Source organism: Lipophrys pholis, assembly GCF_963383615.2.
Source record: "Lipophrys pholis genome assembly, chromosome: 11".
NCBI classification, from domain to species: Eukaryota; Metazoa; Chordata; class Actinopteri; order Blenniiformes; family Blenniidae; genus Lipophrys; species Lipophrys pholis.
Window position 1 is genome coordinate 12,783,353 of NC_137631.1, and position 21,971 is coordinate 12,805,323.

Below are 21,971 nucleotides of genomic sequence, written 5' to 3' on the forward strand. Positions count from 1 at the left end.
TGCTCTGTGTCTTCTGCATGACAACCTACCCCTTTAAAAATAAGTGCTGTGCCAGATTTCAGAGGCTCTCCGCTGAGAGTGCCCTTCTCAGCTCCGTACACCTCAGGCCAGGTCTCCTGCTGCAAGTTCTCATTAAAGTCCTCTCTCAGTACGGATGGCAGTGGAGTTAAAGGCACACAGTGTGCCCCACCATAACCCTTATCACACCTTTGTGAGGGAAAAGTAGGCGACATTTACTTTTAGGGAACAAAATCAGGGAAAATCTTCCTAAGTCCTAAGGTAATTCATCTGTGTAAAGTTTTGCATACATGCAGCGTCCGTTGTCACACAAGCCATGTCCAGAGCACATCCAGGGACAACCAGGAGCAAGTAACACATTATCTAGGGCCCATCCTTCTGCTCCTGGGGTAAAGTGAGTCTGGATCCATCGGAATCGAGTCCTTGGGGAGCTGAAGGATTTAACAACATGATAGAAATAATTAATAAAAAATAAATAAATAAATAAATGAATAAATATATATACATTCCGAGTGAATACAATAACACAGCCATAAATAGAGGTGCATACTTAGCAGCACTGGGCAGGTAGACGGTGATCCGCCTCCAGTGTTTATACTGGGTGGATGTGTAGACGGAGCTCTGAGTGTATCCAGCACATCCGATAGCTGGGGGCACACACTCTGGGGTAATGAGTGACCAGTGACGGCCACAGTCCGTAGAGTACTCCAGTCGCACACCGTGGGAGAAGGAAGTGGACTTACTACAGCCCATACTTAATTCAAACTGCAGGAATGATGAACCTGACACCTCAAAATCCCAACTCTCTGCATACCGAGGCTTCTCTGAAAAAACAGAGGAAGAACAACATCACATAACTATACTCATATTCCAGTTTAGCCAACTTTACTTGCTAAGATCCAGTGTTTTAGTTTATCTTGTGCCATTTTTTACAGTGAAGAAATGAGCTGAATCAAAACAGATGTACAGCTGTATCAATCAAAAAACTTATTGATGAATGTAAGTTGAACTGTGTCAGTTTACTCTTGCACCTCTCTGCCAATATTCAAATTTTTGGAAACAATATTTGTTGTACTTCAATAAAAAAATCACAATATTAAATATTTTTTTAGAATGAAATTCAATTTCTTAGTTTAAATTACAGAACAAAATAATTTATATCATATTAATAGATTGCATTTGACTGTCAAATAAATGCCACTAAATTGCATATTGATGCATTTCCAATGAGCACTCAGTAAAGCAAATTTCATCAGTGCTATGAAGATAAAGAAGTGTTCAGTTGTCTGTCATGTGAGTTCATTTTTCACCCCGCCAAATAATCAGTGTTCCATGTGTTCACAGGAGCATACATGTCGCTCTGTTTATAAATGTGATGCCAAATTTCTCGTGCTGCGCCCCTCCCTAATGAATGGCCTCGTCGTTATACACTATTTGCAGAAAATAAATTAGATCACAGCTTGATATGAGCATAAATAACAGGTAGGATGTTCAATCAGGTTTGCCGTCATTAATAATGCAATACCAACGCGCCACAGTTACAGCCTGTTGTCTAATACTACAACATCTCTCTGCAGGCACTGCAGCTTTTTTAGTGAATCTGTGTGCATGAATAAGCACGTACTCTACCCACATGCGCCTTCACATTTGTACCTGTGGAAACACTAAAGTTCAATAGTTTTATGGCTGGATTTCCACTTTTCAGTGCTTTCTGCAAGACACTGAATGTTAAGATCACAAAATCAAACACGCACGCACGCACGCAGGCAGGCAGGCAGGCAGGCTCTCTCTCTCTCTCTCTCTCTCTCTCTCTCTCTCTCTCTCTCGCTCTCATCCCAGTGTGTGCAAATGAGACTCACTGTCAATGGCCTCAGAGTTGAAGGTAAGCGCTGTGTCCAGAGACAAACAGTCCACGGTCACCTCTCCACCCTGAATGCGGTACCAGTTGTGCCTCAACGGGGTCGTGCCATCAAACTTGTCGTGGAAACCTGTTCTGGAGCTGTCGTTCATGCCAATGAGAACATCGTCCAGCGCCCACTGGGCTGAATGCTTCCCTACAAGAATAAGGAGATAGAAGCAAATAGAAAATAAAGCTTTTTTCCGCCACAAAATAAAATGTGTTAAGTGTATTTTTTCCAGTCAGAGCACTGACCTTGCTGTGGCTGCCACCACCTAAATACTGTGTAGGGGGTTTTGGCCGGAGGCGGCAGCTCAATGGTGACTACTTGGGGCTCGAGAAAGGAACTAAAGTCCAGCTCCCTCAGGAACTGCCACTGGATACCGTTGTTTGTAGAAAATTGAACTATCACACCTAAAACAACAACAAGTGGGAAATTCTTTGAGATGTAAAAAAAAAAAAAAAAGCAATGAAAGAAAAATTTTATAAATTCTACTTCTCATTATTACAAACTGGAACAGAAGGCAGCAACTTTATTCTGACACTGCAGAAACGAGTAGATTGTACTTTGAGCAGTGCTGAAGGCTAAAAATCCACAATGTGCTGTGTGATGATTAGAACAGATCAGACAATAAATATGAGATCTGGAGTTGCACAGCTTTGGGAGACAAAGTGAGGAGGAAGACTGGATCAGACGTGGACTTTCCATTACAGATGATATGAAAGGAACAGCCACATTAATCCAGCAGAGGGCCTCAGTGCAGTACGTGAACATTTGAAATACTACTGCTATGGTCTACAAACCTTCATTGCGGGACCGAGGCCTGGTGCAGGTGGGTCCCAAACTCTTGCTGCCAATTCGAATATAAAACTGGACCAACCTGAAGGCAAACATGACGAACAATAAGTTTTATATTACACACATTTAAGTCTTGTTCAGAGGCTAAACAGAAGAGATTGATGGGAGGATTTCCCTCACCGTGTGTTGGTGGTGTCTAGAGGCACTGTGCGTGCTTCTCTCCTCCCAGGACTACTGAAGTAAAGGGCCTTCCCCTCACCAATGATGCCACATCCGCCTCCGATTTGTCCCCCACTCAGGCTCTGCCAGAGGGGGCTCAACTTCCCCTCAAAGCCCTCAGTCAGCTCTGTGGGGCTGGCTACAGAGGGGACACAACTGTCCTGCTCCACTATACAAAAAAAAGAAGTTAAGCATAAACTGTCAAATTGCTTATTTTTATTTCTTTGTCTTGTTTCTTCTCTGCCAGGTTTTGAAAAAACAACAAACAAACAAACCCAAAAAGACCTAATATGATAGCCATGATCTATTTGTGAAAGTGTGAGCACTGCTATTGACATATTAGTGGGCACAAGTTGACCAAATCCGCTTGAAAAGCAAACTGTGGTACACAGGAAAACAATTTTTGGTGCCAGTCAGATTGAGACATCTGAAGGCAGCATAACTCAAAAAGCAATAAGCCGGCCAAAAATAGGATATGACTTAGTTTAGAGGCGCTGTATTCTTAATTCATTATAAGAGATGTGAATAACAGTGGAATTTCTGCCACTGTTAACTCATTTACACATTTTAGGAGTAGTTGGTGAGTTCCTAGCAAGTAAGAATCGCCACACAACAACCAACCAAACAACCAACCAACCAACCAACCAACCAACCAATCAATCAAACAAACAAACAAACAAACAAACATGGATTATGTTCCATTCAGCACATACTATTGTTGTGGAAGTTACTTCTCAGAATATTGGTTGCATCAGCTGTTTGGCACGTGTTTTGTTTATATTGTTTGGTTCAATTTAAAAGATGGTGGGGAAAGAGTAAAGAGATCGAAGTAATTGTGTACTTTTCCTTTCATTGGATATTTTTAGAAGCAGAATGCTGTCACTCCTACCTGTGTATCCCATGTCACAAAAACAGACCCCAGAGATGCAATCACCATGTCCCCCACAGTGGTTTGGACAAGGTTCAGAGATATAGACCCCATCCAAAGCAAACGGTGGGGCGTCTCTGTAAATGCTGCTCTCCTGGAACCAGCGAAACCTAGTTTTACTGAAAAAGAGAGGATGGATATTGAGGAAACAGAAGCTTGTAACTTGAGTATATCAGCAGGCAGTGAGAGTAATCTACACTGTACTGCACGATACTAAGCCCAGCAGATACAATTGCATGTCTGTTATCACGTCTACCTGGCAGCAACACTGCGTGGGATGACCACAGTGACCCGGGTCCACTGTTCATAGTCTCCAGTGTTGTAGACGGTGGGTTCTCGAAGCTCCCGGCCGCTGCCCTCACAAATCCCTGCTCCTGGGCTTCCTGGGTAACAGCCCTCTCGCACCAGCGTCCAGGTACGACCAGCATCATGGGAGTACTGCAGCAGGACTGGCGCAGACGCACTGAACTCTGATTCACAGCCTATGTTCAACTGGCAGTAAAAATACACAGAGAGGATGGTAAGATGACAAAGTTAGGCAATGACCTTGTTTAAAACAAAATGTAAATAAATGATATAGATCTTTAAATGTTAATAATGCTGTCTGTCTATAGGTATCTCAATAAATAATCAAGCCTATCTTCATCATTTTCATCTCCTTCAGTTTCCGCCTACCTTAAACTGGAGGGTGTATCTAGGGCGTAATGCCAGATCCCTTGTGACAGCCACCCTGTCCCCGTCAGAGCGCCCGAACACCATGGCAGAGGGAGTTGGAGCGCAGAAGCTGTTGTTGTTTTCCCTCTCCATTCCTTCATTGCCCAGCATGAGCCAGACACTCATCTGGTTCAACGGGTAGTCGAAGGCTGGCTTCTCGTAAAAGTTCTGTGGAGACACACAGCAGAGCTCTACTATATTGTTTTGTGTTACTATTTATCGGTGTCCGCAGCAGAACAGATCCCTCACAAGATAAACGGACACACTTCTGATGGGATTTTAATACCTTCAAGATTTTATAGCTGCTCTATCTCAGTTTAGCAGACACATTCTATTATAGACAAGGAAATATTGCCTAAAGTATGAACTGGAGCGGCTGCACGAGGTCAGAGCACAAATCACAAGTTGCAGGAAAGAAAAAACCTCAAACTGACCTGTGGTAAAGTAGGATTGGCCATGGGGATGATGTGTTTCTCCCTCTCTGATAAAATTATAACATCATCGATTGCCCATTGGTCATAGCCTTCCCCAGAGTGAAGTGGCTGCCACCACCGAAACCTTGTGCAGGGTGTTTTAGAGGCCAGTGGAAGCTCGTAATGTACAAAGCTGCAACAGAGGTGACAGGTAAGAGAATTATCGAAGAAACTATTAATTTTCCCTGGTTTTATTTGTAGACGTCTCACCGGGGCTTGGTGAAGTCTGTGAAGTACATCTCAGCGATGAGGCCCCAGCTGATGCCTCCGTCATTGCTGTACTGCAGCAGGACTCCTTCTTCCCTGCTGTCGGCCTGGTTGCACTCCGCCCAGTCTCCGCCCACCCGCAGGTAGAACTGCACAAACTCCGCCCATTCAGTGTCCAGGTCCCAGCTCACAAGCTGTCGCAATCCAGCCTGATAACAACACATTCAAGCATGGCAAGAACAGAAGAGTCAACTACTGTTTTTCATTCTCTATACATTTTGTTTGAATGTGAAGCATGAAATCCAAATGACTTCTTAAACTTAGAACCCTGAGATACTGTATAATATTCTGTAGAGTACATTGATGGTCAACTTAGATGTCATGGTCTCTATGTTTTAAAGTCAAAATCAAATTATATCATTCATTTGTAATAAAAAAAAACCCACTGTGAATGCAATGTTAGAATAATAGGAAACTTCATTCTCTAACCAGTAATTTTGCAGCTTTGTATGTTCATTTAGGGACTTGCTGACACATGTGACCAGAGATGTGCAGCTGCCTGAAACTTGTTTACAACCTCCATCAAATCAGAACCATGTATTCTATCTGTGGTTTGACTGACTATCATTTAGAAGTTTTTGGCTATACAGAATGGTGACTAATCACACAATGAACATTCCTGCCAAGTTTGTACAGTCCTTGATTGTCTTAATAGCACACTTATTAACATCATTTTAATTTGCATGTGGATTTGAACCAAAACACAAGGAAGCCCCAACGCAAACTGTTCCTTCAGTTTAACTGTAACTGGATTTAGATTCAACTTCTTCCCTCATTGTGTTGATTCCTAAGATTATCATATGATCAGTTAATGAAACAAAACAACTTTGATGCTGAGGGATGTATTTTTAGAGGTGCTCTACCTTGCTGAAGTACAATGAGGAACCAGATGAGACCACCCCACAACCCATGTCAGGGGTGACCACCTCGCCACCTATCACCTCCTGCCACGTGGCCAGCAGTGCATCCTGAGACTCAAAGTAAGAAAGTATGCTTGAGGAGAGAGGGGAGGAGGGCTGGCAGTCCGCTCCAGAGAAGCCGTCATCACACCTACAAGAGAGAACAGTGGCTGAAGTTTCAGATTGCACCTCCAAGACCTCTTAGCAGAGAGTTGCAGGTCTTCAGGCTTAGCTGAGTGAAACAGAAAATAAAGACTGACCTGCAGTGCCCGTGGTCACACCAGCCATGTCCATGACACATGTTAGGACACTGTTGGCCGATGTAGATGTCATCAAGTGCCCATTCATCTTGCTCTCCATAGTAGCTCTGGATCCAGCGGAACCGCGTTGCACTTGACCTGAACGGAAGCACACACACACACTAAAGTTAGGTTTTGTATACCTTAACGAAATACTGTCCCATCCTGGTCCTGGAGGGCCGCAGGTCATAGATGCCCCCCTGATTCAACACACCAGAATCTAATTCTGATAAGGCTCCCCTCATTGTAATCGGCTGTGTTGCAACTGGAAGAGTCCTAAAGCATGTAGGACAGCAGCCCTCCAGGACAAAGGTCTGGACACCCCTGCTAAATAGACATTACATCGGTGTTCATTAACTTCTTGCTAATTTACCCTAATTTAACTCTTTGAATGGTACTTGCCAAACATGTACCCTTAATTCAAACTAACCATATCCTGACTCACAAGCAACTAAAGGGACCTCCACAGTGACATGAGTATCCATGGGATGGTTTGTAATCAAATTCAGATCTTCACCAGTACATAAAGATGCCTGCACAAAATATCTGCACACCCACAACAATTATGAAAGATCAAAAAGTAATCATTTGTGTTTTATAAAACTATTCATACATTCACTGACAAATAAACTTCTTTTAATGGCTGCTCAGGTAAAATTGACTGCTAAAATCAATTAGCATTAAAATGCATGATGGCAGAAAATCACAGACAATATCTACATGTTACGGCATTAATTTATGTGAAAGAGACAGAGATTTGTAGATTTAACGTTCTGCCTGATGAGAGTTTACCTTATCACATGTGTATAATTTATGTTTATTTCTAGGGTTTTTGTATGGTTGCTCTGCAGCTGTGTGACGTGATGTCAATGATAAGGCAGTGTCAACGTTATCTGTGTTATTAGCATGATGTAAATGTGTGCACATGTTCTGTTCGTATTGGCACCTGTAGTTTGATGTATATACAGCTATTACAAATGGCAAAAGAGATTTGAGCAGATAGTCAGGTGTATCTCCAGTTATATACCAGAGGTTTCTGTGTCTGCTGCTTGTTTGACCCATATCAACTCAGACCACATTGCGATCACCCAGACCTGACCGCAAATGTTTTATTATCATTTACTGCCATGACCCTTTGGCCTCTTATCACGCAGTAGGAGATTAGACCGCCTTTATTTAGGGGCTGACAAACGAAATGAAATGGAGGTGGAGGTCACTGTGCTCAGGGTGGAAGGTTTATGTGATTATTTGAGCTGATATATGTGTGTGTAGGCTATAAAAGTACATTTATTCCTCATGCTTGAGACTGAATGACTGGCTCAGTGTGGGAAATTGTTAAAATGCACATCCACTAAACCAAGTAAATATTCATGTAAAATTTCTTGTAAGGGTATGTGAAGAAAGTCTTCCTAAATAAAAAAGGGCCATGTGAAAATGTGACTTGACATAGTTAAATCAAATAAATTCTAAAGAAACTATTGTATTGAAATATATTTCAAAGTGAAACTTAATTGCCTGTACAAAACTTTTTTTTATGACAATGGGTACACATGGGTACTTTCCCATAGTAAGGACAATGTGGTTGATCCTTTTATTTTGTAGGTTTACAGTCAGCTTGGAGAAAACCTTGTTCTTTTTTTGGTTTTTAATTTTCTAAGTAAGTTAAAGGTTTATTTTGTATTGCTAATTTCCATTCATCCATGGTCTATATAGCTTTCTGCAACTTGGAATTAAGCTGGAGTCAACGCCAGGTTATAAATGATGAAAGGCAGTTAAAACCCTGTCAGGCCATCACAGACAGCTTCACATTCACAGCTATGATCAATTTAGAGACATGGATGTCTTAGTTTGGACTGTGTGAGGAAACCAGAGTACCTGAAGTCATGCACATCCAAAGCCCCGAATCAAACTGTTGGATATTCACCATGGTGTAAAATAGAAACCCATCTTCTGCTCTCACAATGTGAAACACTGAAGTACTGTCATCAATAGTAAAAGTTGAGTCAGCTAATTTTCGTTACTCTTTGTCTGCTTTTGTACCTGGCTCTATCTGAGGTACATTATACTTGTTAACTCCTGTTGGGGCCAGAGCTCCATGAACTCCTCCAAAGGCTTGCTCCCCCGAAAGGAAAACACCAGGAACAATGGATAGGCCATAAAACAGCAGGGGAGCGAGCCAGACCCCGGAAGTGGCCAATGAGGATGCTTGAATCCGACCCGAACACACCACAGGGGTCCAAACCCAAGTTGGGGAGACTCACGTTCCATCAAATCTCTGGGCTATTCTCAACTGACCATCGGCGGAGACACATGTCTCTGCTTGCCTCAGGATGGTAAAGAGAGCACCAAGCAGAAACAAAGAGACAGAACCAACGCCAGCCCGCTGGACGAGCAGGACCCAGTTTGGACTACATCTTCTGTTTTCCGCTATTTTTCCTGTTTTTGGGAGATTCTGGAGACCAGAGCCAGTGTCGTCTCCTCCCAAGATCATCCTCTCAGTTGCACTCCTGCAGCTGGAGCCAGGCCTCTTAATTTCAGGACGCTGAAATTAAGACCCGGTAACAACCAGTTACCACCGCCTCCCAGAACCAACAGCACCACGGACGGTGCTGTCCAGAACCGGAGGGTGAGCGCTTTTGTCTGGGCAGAGAATAGTTAGAATGATGTTCTGTTGAAAATGCAGTATGTTTCCCTGTGCCGCTCAGAAGGCCGCAGTATCTCATATGTTTGTGTAGGCGTGTTCACGCGCACCAACCAAGTCCAGAACTCTGGTTTTCCACCTCAGAACCAGAGGTCCAAGTGAGCTCCAGGCCCACTGGGAGCTCTGTGTGGAGGAACCAGGGTTCAGAACTGAGCCTCACAGAACTCTCTGTTTTTCTCTGGTCTTCATCCTCTCTCATCTCTCCCTCTCTTTCATTAACCCGGATCTCCTCGCAGCCCTGCTCCCCGCTTATCTGATCAAGATAAGCTCACACACACTGCTGCATGTAACACCTACATGTCAGCTGCTGCAGAGCAGATCTGTTTTGATCACAGGAGTTCTAACTGCAGGACCCGACCTCCCCTTAGGACTCTGGTGATCAGAACCGGGCCAACGGAACCGCCCGTTCGTTACGCCCTCGGTAGACTAACTCGCTCCGAGACCGCCCTCGCGCGCTCGACGGACGTCTTGTTTATCTGGCCGCTAAGCCACCGCCGCGTCCCCAGAAAGAGCGAGTCAAACGCCCCTAGTGGTCGATTGGGTCATCGCAATCCCTCTCGACATCCACCGGGTGGACACATCAGGTTATTGCGCTCTCCCTCTGCGCGCCGCCGCACGCCCCTAGTGGTCGTCACAGTCACCGCATTGACCCGCCGACATCTGCCTCCACCTGGTGGACGTTCGAGGTCATCACACCCGCACACACGCACGCACGCACGCACACACACACACACACACACACACACACACACACACACACACACACACACACACACACACACACACACACACACACACACACACACACACACACACACACACACACACACACACACACACACACTCTTTGTACATAGTGTTTGCTGTTTAATAGATTAGATCTCCGTGTTAGATGTCGTTTGCTATTTGAATGTGTTGATTTATGAGATGATTTCCGAATTATTTATGAATTAATACATTTTTATTAAAAAACGCCTGTTAGCTGAATTGTACGCTTCTTGGTGATTATTGTGTATTTATTGTTGACAATTCACTGGTTTGTAACAGTCTGTGCTCGGATCTCACACCTTCCAATCTATTTAAGATGGTTATATTTTATGCAGAAATATTAACTAACTTAAATAAACTTTTTACAAACGAGACTGATATTTTGGTATTAGCTATTTCCAGTTTATCTGGTGGTGCCCCGATTTATTATTAATACATAAATAAGAAATTTATGCAAATTAATAAAAAATTTTATTAAAAATTATTTTCGATAATTTTTCATTTTTTTGTTTTTAAAGTAATTATTCAATTACTTTAGGAGTTGTTAATGAGTAAATGACCGTTTACGTCCATTAATAATTTCAATTTTTCATAAATTACTTCCAGTGATTTATTACTTTTAGTAATCTATAACTTACAGTAATTATATGCTAATAACCAACCATAAACCCCAACACTCCCAAAACTGCATCGGACTCAGATCAGACAACCGATTACACGGAAGAGCAATTTGTTCACTGCTTCTCCTCCATCTCATGTTCATTGTACCTTTTCTACTCACCATGTTTTCTGAGGCAAAGACAGAGTGATGCGTCTCCAGTCTTTGAACTCTGATGGGTGGTACACACTGGGGGCGGTAAACTCAGAGCAGCTTGGCATGCCAGGTAAACAGGCCTGAGCAAAAGAAATAGGACAGTTAGCGTGGATTTAATACATTTTTAATGGTAGGCTGTGTTTTTTCAGAGGCAGCATATTCCAGACACACACTGCAGGGTTTATCAGCCACACAATATATGCATATTAAAGACTAATGCAGGATTACTGTATCTCTGACCTTGAACACTGGAAGACAAGCGAGGATTAACACCACAGAGTTACATTCTACATTTGCCAGATGACTGCATTTTCATGCTCATGGGAGAATTAGAGAAAATTCACTGATGGAGGACTCATTATGCTCTATTCAATTCCAAAAGCAATAAAACTCTTGGCAGATACTTTGGTGTTTCATGCATATTTATGAGCCAGTTACGATCACACAGAATCTTTGTTGAATCATGGGAAGATAATCTGCTTGCTGATTCAAGTATTGTCATGTATTTGCCGATAGTGAGATGATTAAAAGTAATTGTGGTAATTTCTCATCTGAAAGAAAAGTGTCACATTTAAAGTCATTATTTACATATTATTACCAAGGCTGCGACGAGCAAATCAATATTCATGATCATGAATAAATTATACACTTTCTGGAGTCTCTCCAGAGTGACTTTAACAAGTTTTCATCATGATCAAAGGTGTACACCCAGCAGCGAAGAAACTAAAGGCTTTTAGATGAAAAATGGGTGTAAAAATGAGAAACAGATGTGGGTGTGTTTCCGTCCACTTACCTCTTTGACAAGGTGCCAGGTGAGGCCATGGTTGGTGGAAAACTCCAGATGGACCTGTGTGTCGATATGAGGTGATGGCTCTTGACCACAGCCCATCACCAGAGAGAACTGCAGACTGTACGAGGCTCCAATCTGCATCGACTGAGTCTCAACATAACGAATACTAGAGCCAGGGCTGGGCTCACCAGAGAAACTAGACAACAATGTGGGAAAAAAAAAACAACAACACATTTTAGACTGTAAGCCAGATGCTGTGCAAAGAATCTCGATGGAAAACCAAATAGCTTTTATCACAGTTTTTTTGAGGAAATTGTGGTAAAAATGTGCTTGAATCAGGTTGTGCAGAGTTTAGAGAAAAGAACTGAATTAAAGGAAAGAGAGGAAAAATTCATTTTCGCTGTTGAAGGAGAGTTGAAGATAGTGTTCGGCAGCTCTCAGATGCAATATAAACACTCAAAGCTGTAAAGGGCCGATGTGAATAGTAAACAAATACAATCAAATGTTTTAGTATTTAGCAATGTGGTCATATTTCAGCTATCGTAACAGTGGAATGTACATTATCACATACCTGAGGGTCCAGTCGTGCTGGCAGTAGGGCTGAACATGGCCAAGGTAGAAGCCAAGGCTCTGGGTGACGTCCAACACATTGCTGAAGTCAAGACTTATGGTGTTGAATAGCACAGAGGTCATGCTGATTTCATCCAGAGCCCACACGTCGTGTCCACGCCCTGAGTGGTATGGCTGCCACCAGCGGAACTGCACGCCAAACTTCCGCGCACCAGATGGAAGTTCAACAGATACGATCCTGATTAAACAGATTAAAATTAACCTTCTGGGAATCAGAAACTCGGCAGACATTTTTAGACGATCTAACACTAAAACCCTGCTCAGCATGGAAACTGACGTCTTGTTAAAAAAATAATTAGTTCGAAAGTTTGTCATAAACAGCCAGTTCTGACTCATGTTCTGATTTGGATCTAAAATAAAATAATCACAGTCTGCTCTTTCTAAACAAATAACAGACCCATTTCCGACACAATGAATGGACCAGGATGTATAGATCCAGAAGCTGAGGGCACTGTAATCTCCTGTACCACTTTGTCAACAATGACTCCTGTATCAAGATGTTTTTGTACGAACATGCATGTTGTTACTGTGAGGTCAAGCACTTAGGTAGTTCTGTCTGACTCTCTGCCCCAGCATGACCTTTCTTGAGCTGCTCACAAGCTCTGGGACAGAGACTGGGCAGCTGGAATGCAGCCCAATTCGTCTTCATTACACACATAGACACCGCGAACTGAGTCAATGGGTCCCAGCAGGTTACACCTTCAGCACACCATTAGTGGCACAAATGTGCATGTTAATAGACTTGTGGTGTCTCTATGGAATTGTAACTAGGCTGTGCACTGACATGCACACACATTGCATGCTCACACACACTAAAGAGACAAGGCACCTTGGCTCATGGAAGCCTTGGTATGCGTAGTGCTGCAGGAGGGTCCAGGTGATGCCGTTGTCTGAGGAGTAATGCAGCAGGACACCCTCTCCTGGCTGGTCTGGAGCTGGGCATGAACTCAGGATGCTGCGACTGCCAAGCCGAAGTGTGAATTGTAGGTACCTGTGAGGAAATGGAAAAAACGATTAAAGCAAGAATAATTTAAGAGAAACAGGAGGATCAGTGGAATGGAGAAAAAAAAAAAAAAAAGTAAATGAAAGGTAGAAGAAAGGGCAGTTTGATGAATGAAAGGAAAAGTAAGGTGAACACAGGTGTGCTCAGAGAAGAGAGAAGAGAAAGAGCGAAGGGTTAAAAGGGTAGACAAACAGACATTCATGCAGAGTGAAGAAATGGGAGGGAGACGGATGATGGATGAGATGATTAAATTAGTACAAAACCAGATGAGGAATTAAAAACGGTTGGGGGGGGGGGGGGGGGGGGGGGCTGAATGTAAGTCAGAGAGCAGCATGAGCTCCTGTCTTTTCATGTTCATCCATATTTCGGTGGACATATCATCCACGCTAATGCAATATTTATTATAATTTCCATCATCTGTCGCAAGCTGCCTGTCACCCCACAACTCTCTCTGTCCTTGGTTGAGCTGTAGTTTCATTAGCGGTGCAGTTTCCTCTTTCGGGCAGCTGTTCACTCTATCAGCCAGCAAACTGGCATTAAATATGGCCATCAGGTGGCACACAGAGGCAACAGGCATAATCAATCTAACACAGATGCCACAGCTAACTTCATCGCTCCCTCTCGATCTTTTTCTTTCACATCTTCATCCTTTCCTTTCACCTCTTTTCTCATCTGCAAACATCCCTGTGGACACCATCCATCTCCAAGGATAAAAACAGCAGATGAGAGAATGAGAGGTGGACACAATCAGAGAGAGAAATGATAGATGTATTGAACCTTTGTACTATTAATCACTGGTATAAACACATCCCAATGACAGAGAAATCGTCAAGGCAGAATCACAACAATTAAAATCTGCCTTCAGAACATCAGTGAAATGTAATTTGTTTTGTCAGATACTTCTTCACTCAAAATGTTGTTTCTGATGAATTTGGCATCCACTTAAACAATAAAGATAAAACTGATGCTTCACATTTTTCAAACCAAAACAGGTTGAAATATTTGCGTAGTAAATGTAAACATGGATGCCCTCTGACATCTGAATGTACTGTATCTCCATGTTTGCTGCTGTTTTTACATTCTTGTCCTGTTCTAACATTACCTGGCCTGAGAACTGTCCAGCGGTGCGGTGACCAGGTGTCTCCTGCTGTCCCTGTTGAAAACCAGAGCCTTGCCGCTCGCGAGCACCCCGCAGCCGAAGCTGACTTCAGCCCCGCGCAGAGAGGAGAAGCTGTGGTAGGAGGAGAGGCGCGGGCTGGAAAACCCCTCGGACAGGAAGGCTGGGAAGGTCTGTGAGGCCAGTTCACAAGCTGGACCACTGAAGCCCGGGTCACATCTGGGAGGGTTTTTAGTGATAGAGGAGAGCAGAGGAGTAGAATTAATAGAACGAGTGAAAGCTAATTCATCTAATCATCCTTGTCATCCATTTTACAAGACTTTGGTTTACAGAACGCTGGAACCAAACCCAGCTAACCATAGGTGAAGGCAGGTTACACCCCTGCACATCAATTCAGAGCCACCAATTAACATGAAATTAAACCTGGATGCCTGGAAAAACCCCAACATGGAAACCCAACACAGAAACCTTCCCCAAATTGTCCCTATGAGGCGGGGGTGCCAACCCCTACACCACAGTGCAGCCAGAGTGAAAAATGTGAATGACTAAAATCAGACAGAGATAATGAACTCACGTTAATAAATCATAAACATAACACAGTTTGATTAACTCCTGCATGCTGATTGGTGCTGTGAGGCATGAGAGACTCCGTAGATTTATCTGGTTTAATAATAAAGGAGGCACATACTTGCAGCCTGTGCGGGAACAATGTCCTCTTCCAGAGCAGAAGCGAAGACAAGCTGGACCAATATACACTGGAAAGTAGGAAACAAATAGAAATATGGTTTTATGTAATTAGCTGCTTGAGATAAAGATTCAAAGGAAAATGGGAAAGATTTTTTGGATCAAATTTAATCTAGGCTAAGATGCTTAAATAAGTGATTTTTAAACTCCACTTGTACAGAATTTCCATATATTAATTAATACATATATTCTTGACCATTCTGTCCACGTATTTCAAGTATTAAAAAAATGTCAATTTACTTACAGTGTTGCACTGTTAAATGTCATCTTGTATTTTTATTGACAAGTCTAAATAAGCCTGGAATTCAATATTAACTTTCCAGAACATGATTGATGAAAATGAAGATAACTGGGACCCTGTGTGGTTCTTACCATTATCTATGGCCCACATGTTGCCCACCCCAGTGCCGGACTGCTTCCAACGAAAGCGAGTAGTTTCAGTGAGAGCGGCGTTGGGCAGAGGAATGGAGATTCTGGTCCAACTGAGCAGCCAAAATACAGATAATTAAAACAAATGAAGGGGCAAATTCACAAAAACAAAGATACAAACGTAGAGGCAGATTTATACCCGCTGTAGTTGTCAGACGAGTAGATGGTGCTGTGAGGCAGATGGGGTCCAGCACAGAGCTCTGGCAGACACTCAGTGTGGAGCAGAGACCAGGAACGACCCTGGTTAGAAGAAAACTCCAGACTGACACTAAAAGAAAGAAACAGGTCGCAGGTTATCCCAAAGTATCCGTTCACAAACTTGTAGAGAGTACAGTAATGGCGGGGAGGCTGGGTACATCTGAGTCAGGTCGCTAACCAACCACAGGGAGGCAGATGATCACACAAAAATGACTAATTGAGAGCCATCGATTACCGACTGTGGGAGAAGAAAACTCACATATGCACATGTGGGAAAACATGCATTCCAAAGTTTATGTTTAATAAAATTTAAATTGTGTTTGGTTTTAGGAATGTTCATTTCACTAAGATATACACCAAGTTATACCGAGTTAAAATGATCAGTAACACATATTACTTTAAAACTAACACCAAGTTTGCACTGAAAGGCCTAGAATTTGTGGCAGGGCTCATCACTACACAACCATATATTAGTTTACGTCATCAAATGAATTTCAACTTCACTCTCAACCTAAAGCAGAGGATTGATCTGAATCTATATAAGCTAAAAATGAGTTACCTCTGGTTCCAGAAACTCAACCGTAAACTCAAACTAAAAATTGCTGCAATTTCCAGCATCTGGTGGTCAAAGGAAAGCAGAGATTTGATTTGAACACTTTAACAATTGCCTCGAACTGCAGTTTTTAGTCTTAGAGGTCAGCTGTCGACAGAAGCTGCTGTTACAAAGCATTACAGCATTTTGCCCTCAGGTTTTTCTGTGTGCAGCAGTTACCAGTTTTCCCACCTAAATAACTGAGTGACTGCAGGGTGTCTGACATGGTGTGTGGGAGTCTCCTTTGTTGCTGCCCAATTTCACGAATTTGCCAAGAGAAGTGGATGTATTTTTCACATAAAAGCAGGGCTGTCTAACCCAGTTCCAAACAAACCACACCTGTTGGCGGGCTGGTAGGAGCCACAGCCGAGGTTGATGGAGAACTGAGCAACATGTGTGTGGGTGCCAGGCAGCACGGGGAGCAGCTGCATGAAGTCCACGGCCCACACGTGACGGTTGGCACCTCCATGTGACCGCTGCTCCAGGCAGAACTGGGTGACTGGTGTTTGCAGCTCAGTTGGCAGTGCCACGGATACCACTGCAGGAGTCTGACGGAGGGAAAAAAAAAACAGACCACTCAATGAACCCAGCAGGAGAAAAGGAAATGTTTAACTAAAGCTGTTCATTTGATTAATATTTATGACAGATTATGTAAGTATATAGGCATTCAGGCAATCGCTTTATCAATAGTTTGGTCTGCAAATTGTAAGGAAATATTAGAAAAAAAAGAAAACAAAAAAATTCTTGAATGATGTGAAATAGAGATTAATCATATTATTGCTTGAATTGTTTTACTGACTGTGCAAAACTGGTCTGAATCTGAGATTTATCAATAAGTGTTGTCTCATCTGTCCTTTCTATTAGGAATAGTAACAATTTGATCTGTTGAATGCGTTTTTCTGTCTAAACCATGAAGATTTTTAATTGCTTCATGTTTTTATGTCTGACTAAAACAAGTGAAATATATTTTAATCAATCAATAGTTTTGTTAGGTGTGCCTTTGTCTTGGTGTGTGAAAGTGTGAAATTCCTGAATTGTTTAATCCTAGACTTTTTGCTTTCTAATCTAATGTCTTCAACTTTATGTAAAATGTGTATTACTTTGGGAACGTGTCGTTCATTTTGTTCAACTTCTATTCCATTTAACGAACCTTGAACCATTTGCAATGAATTCTGTTTTACCTGCACCCACCTGAGTTGGGCATGTGACTGACTATACGTTCATGTCAACTTTGATATTGGAGAGAAAACTGAAGGAAGTGAACAGCATGTAAGCTTGATAAAAGACTAATGCCTTTATTTAATTATTAAAGCAGCTACCAGTTGCTAATGTCATTATCAAATAATGAAACTGTTATATGATCACATTAAAATCAGCAAGCATTCCTTCATCATTAAAGCATTTCTCCACAAGAAACTGGAAAAGTCAAAAAATGAAGCCCTTTATTCACATGTTTCTATGGAAATGTGCCTGTAAACTGTATATTCTACATTTGAGGTTAATTGAGTAACCTTCTGGGTTATGTGCTGTATCTCACCCTGTAGGAGGAGTAAGGCAGAGTGTCGAGCACCACGCGCTCTCTTCGACCTTCGGACCTTCCAAACAGGATCACGTCGTTCTCACGGGACTCCCCGGGGTCACAGCCTCTTCCACCTACACAAAAATACGGCACACCATGCTCATACACATGTACGTAGAAATGTTGTTTATAGAACATCACACAGTGAGGCATTAAAGAAAGTTCCTGTTGTTTCACATCAATAAATATCGGTATGAGGTATGATTAATTAAATACGAAGTGAGCATGAAGGCCGGAAGGTTTCCATACCCATGGTGAAGTAGAAGCGGAGGTTTCCATAAGACGTGGTGTCGAGGTAAGGGGTGCACACTCTCCTCCTGCCCTCCTTTTCAAACACAAGTGCCGAGCCCGACTCAATCTCTCCACACTGCGTCCCATACACAGCTCCTTCTATGTCCCAGCTGAGTTTAAACAAAAGGAGAAAGAAAGAAAAAAACAGAAACAAGAAAGGTTGGATTTTGAAGGAAAATAAATATTCTCACCAAGATTTAGCTGGGCTCATAAGTGGGGCATAGATTTTATGAAGTCACCTACATACAACACTCTAAAACAAAACAAGACATTCATGTCGTCCTTCCACATGATATTTATCTCTAAAAATCATTACTAGTTTTATCCACAGAATAAAAGTTAAAAACAAAACAAAACAACAAATTATTGATACAAAATCTAATTAAATACAATAACTGGATGACTGAACTATAAGCTGCAAGTACTGTCAATTCAAATATTATTAAAGAAGCCAATTCAATATCCCAAGTGAGATTTTACCGACAAAACAGGACATTGCCAGGCACAGAAATTACAGGAAGGAAATTGTTGTTTCTAAATGAACTCTTCCCCCAGTGGAGTAATACTGAACTCAGGAAACAGTAGTTATAATTCATGTCTTGCTGGTAAACAACCACACAATGCCAAGAATACGGCATAAATCACCTGGAAGAGGACTTTCGCACACATGCAGGCACATATTTCTGCACAGTGGACAGAGGATTCTCATTAGTCCTGACAGAAGTTAACTCGGTGTGTCAGCCCTCTCCCCGTGCTCATCTCCCTCCTCTCCCAGTTTCTGTTTGTCTCCCCCTTCCCTTCCCCACTGTTCCTCTCTATTTTCTGCATCTCTGTCACAGCGAGCGCTGGGTTAAATGACACTTAGTGGAGTATACCATTACCTCCCCAAAAAAATATGCCTGTCTTCCTCACACATGTATCACCCCATGGTGCCCGATGGGCGAGAGGTAGCATGCAGTTCACCATGTTGGCGTGCGAAGCTGAGGTGTGAGGATGCGGTGCGGTTATAGAAACACACTCCTGTTTGCAGTGCTTCTCATAAATGGAAAAGAAAAAATCCTCCTGACAGACGTGGTGCATGAAGCCTGTTAATTACTCTCTGGCAGTAACACTATCTATCATCCCTTTTTATCTCTCTACCTCTTGCAGTGCTCAGACAGCGCTCCCTTGTTTTCTGCTGTCCACTGAGTGTGTGTGTGTCTCACTCCGAACAGATGGACTGCCGTGTCTGCAGCCGTCAGAGGGGAAGCGCTCACCTGCTTCAGGCCCCAAGCTCAACTTCAACTTGTGCGACACACTGCATGTCTCATCATGACATATGATAAACGACAAGCATCAAGGAATTTGCATACATACGTGGCTGTGATGCGCAGTGAGGTTCGCTCAGAGTTATATTCACATAAGAAACAGAGGTTTTTAAATACCAGCCAACTGCTTATATCACATCGATTTTGGTCAGAATTCCCTGCATACATGAACGCATGCAGTACGAAATGCGATACAAGAAACACTCTGATTTTTTATACAGTGGTCATTAAATATGTATGATTTTCATTCATTAACAAAGCCACTTCCAAGTTAAAAAAAAAAATTCTAAATATGTACAGTTTAAATGTAGTGTTTTCTATTATCAGAGAAATAATATGTATATTCAGTGAGAATATGAACTAACTAAGAATAAAACCTGTTTTTTGTGTTCAAGACATTTCTTATGATATAGGAAGAGTAATTCGGGAACTATAGGGTAAATTCTAAGGCAATTTTTTTTTCTAAACATTTCTTTGTGCATACAAACTGAGGCCCTAAGCAAAAGGAAATTATGAGGACTGTCTGCCATAAAGCAAAGACCAAAACATTGCCACACTTGCTGCTGATGCTGAATGAGTCCCTGAAAAATTAAAACTACAGTTACAGTTCCCCAATAGTACTTTAACAGTAACTGAACATCAGTGTTTCATTATAATTTTAGTTACTACTTATAAATATTCCAGTAGAAGAATTACTTTACTAGTATTTTGTTTTTACACACTTAAGTATAGTAACCACGTAAAGTAATAAAGGAATTCCTCACAAGTTATTGAAAAAAGTAAGTAGTAAGTATTAACTGAGTTGGATGCAGTTATTCCAAAGTTAATCTTATTTGGGTTTTTTGAGTTAATCAGATCCACAGATTCACATCTTAACACTGGCTGTAAAGTGTTTGATGGGTGTCCTTTCTCACCCCACTAACTCATCTTGGACCCTTTGCGCTTCACAGTTTGAGGCTACTCCAGTTGCTCATGCAGAAAGCTCGGTTACAAGTAGTATTGTGCTGCATCTGTTCATAAAAAGAGACTCTTGGAGCGGTGTGGATATTTTCTGATGGGTGGTGGTCCCGCATTATCAACAGCAGTAAGCACTAGGTCTTATCTTTACTTGTAAATGCGACAAACTCTTGCTTTTTCTTTGTGGATTTGATTCAATGTCTTATTGACCTAAATAAAACACATGACCTAGTCTTTGGAAATGAGGTGATTCAATAAAAGTTGATACAATAATTACATAGATGAATCTGAGGATGGTTTATTTCATTTCATATATAACGATATTTTTTTCTTCAATTTTCCCCTAACCGCACATCAATGATACCCACACAAAGTAATATCTCAGTAATTCATTTCCGTGAAGTTACACTTCCAAACTTATTCAAAATCTGATGCTGGAATCAATTTAACAAGCAGAATAAGCTTCACATTCTAGAAGAAGAATGTACATTTACATTTCAGTTTAAGATGTGCTTTAGTCCTTTATAGTTTGGCTTCATCATTTCTCTTTAATCCTTTAATATCTTAAAAGACTATCTGGCAAGAAAGTAGTTTTTTATATTTATTTCATTACTGTAGAATGAACACGCCACCTCAGTATCAGGTCAGCTGAACCAGCACCACATGTGAAAAAGCTTTTAACATTCTCAGTCTTGGATTTTTATAGACTGCATTTTAAACAAACTACTACCACATTGCATTGTTGTTGCTATCACTTTCACCATGGAGAGTCATTTGTTTTAGATTGATCCTATCATTGTCTTCCTTTGCTTGCACAGCACTTTGCCCCTCTGCTTTTGAATGGTCGAATAGAAAAGAAAGTGTACTTGGCATAAAGTGAGGCTGAGAGATGGAGATTTGCGTTACTTTGAGGGTGCGCTCTCAAAGTCTTCTTCCCAGTAGCTTCTTCCCTCCTCCCGGTGCAGGTCGATGTCTCTGGTGGTGGTAAAGCTGTGTCCAGCTCCCTCCCCACCGTGGAAATACAAGGCATTGCCCTCAGACTGACAAGCATGCTGGACAACAGAAGCACAAGGGAGGGGCAATTATCAGCTGAACAACAATTTGAATATATACATTCCTAACAAATGCAGAAGTACATTTGTCTTCTCCTAACTTTGAAAGTGCCACATGGTTCCAATATGTAGTGGTTTCCTTGTCTCTACCACATTTCTGACCAAATTGCTTTTTTGGAGTACCTTGACAGTAGCTCCGGGGAAGAAGAGCCAGTTGGCAGTGTCTGGAGGATCTAAGTTGTCCTCCAACAGGGGGACTTTGTGGGCAGCATTGACCAGCAGCACGTTGTCCAGTCCCCAACACGACTCATAGCCCTCAGGTCCCGCGGGGGCTTCTTGGGACCAGCGGAGACGAATGCCCTCAGCTCTGGAGGAATGTGGAAGAGGAAGCAGGTGGACGACGGTGCTGCTGTTGGTCGGGGCTCTTTTAGAGGGAGAGAAATGCAAAAATGATAGTCTGACTAAATTTCCATGTGGTAGCAGTGC

The 21,971-nt window shown here is 42.2% G+C and overlaps 1 protein-coding gene across 1 annotated transcript in view; it reads right to left on the reverse strand.

The window, feature by feature from the left end:
* The window catches only part of reln (reelin), a gene marked incomplete at its 5' end in the record, with an annotated part of 104,464 nt that overhangs the window by 15,772 nt on the left and 66,721 nt on the right, over positions 1-21,971 (reverse strand). Inside the window, 27 exons of the mRNA XM_080474564.1 lie at positions 30-207; positions 309-449; positions 569-842; positions 1,878-2,072; positions 2,171-2,329; positions 2,720-2,796; positions 2,895-3,102; positions 3,823-3,980; positions 4,118-4,353; positions 4,537-4,743; positions 5,010-5,181; positions 5,259-5,464; positions 6,179-6,365; positions 6,475-6,612; positions 10,764-10,876; positions 11,590-11,782; positions 12,158-12,394; positions 13,046-13,207; positions 14,322-14,555; positions 15,025-15,091; positions 15,453-15,562; positions 15,649-15,777; positions 16,639-16,847; positions 17,837-17,952; positions 18,128-18,279; positions 21,340-21,485; positions 21,669-21,909. Coding sequence (XP_080330690.1) covers positions 30-207; positions 309-449; positions 569-842; positions 1,878-2,072; positions 2,171-2,329; positions 2,720-2,796; positions 2,895-3,102; positions 3,823-3,980; positions 4,118-4,353; positions 4,537-4,743; positions 5,010-5,181; positions 5,259-5,464; positions 6,179-6,365; positions 6,475-6,612; positions 10,764-10,876; positions 11,590-11,782; positions 12,158-12,394; positions 13,046-13,207; positions 14,322-14,555; positions 15,025-15,091; positions 15,453-15,562; positions 15,649-15,777; positions 16,639-16,847; positions 17,837-17,952; positions 18,128-18,279; positions 21,340-21,485; positions 21,669-21,909 — 4,645 coding nt within the window. The remainder of the gene's footprint in view (positions 1-29; positions 208-308; positions 450-568; positions 843-1,877; positions 2,073-2,170; positions 2,330-2,719; positions 2,797-2,894; positions 3,103-3,822; positions 3,981-4,117; positions 4,354-4,536; positions 4,744-5,009; positions 5,182-5,258; positions 5,465-6,178; positions 6,366-6,474; positions 6,613-10,763; positions 10,877-11,589; positions 11,783-12,157; positions 12,395-13,045; positions 13,208-14,321; positions 14,556-15,024; positions 15,092-15,452; positions 15,563-15,648; positions 15,778-16,638; positions 16,848-17,836; positions 17,953-18,127; positions 18,280-21,339; positions 21,486-21,668; positions 21,910-21,971) is intronic.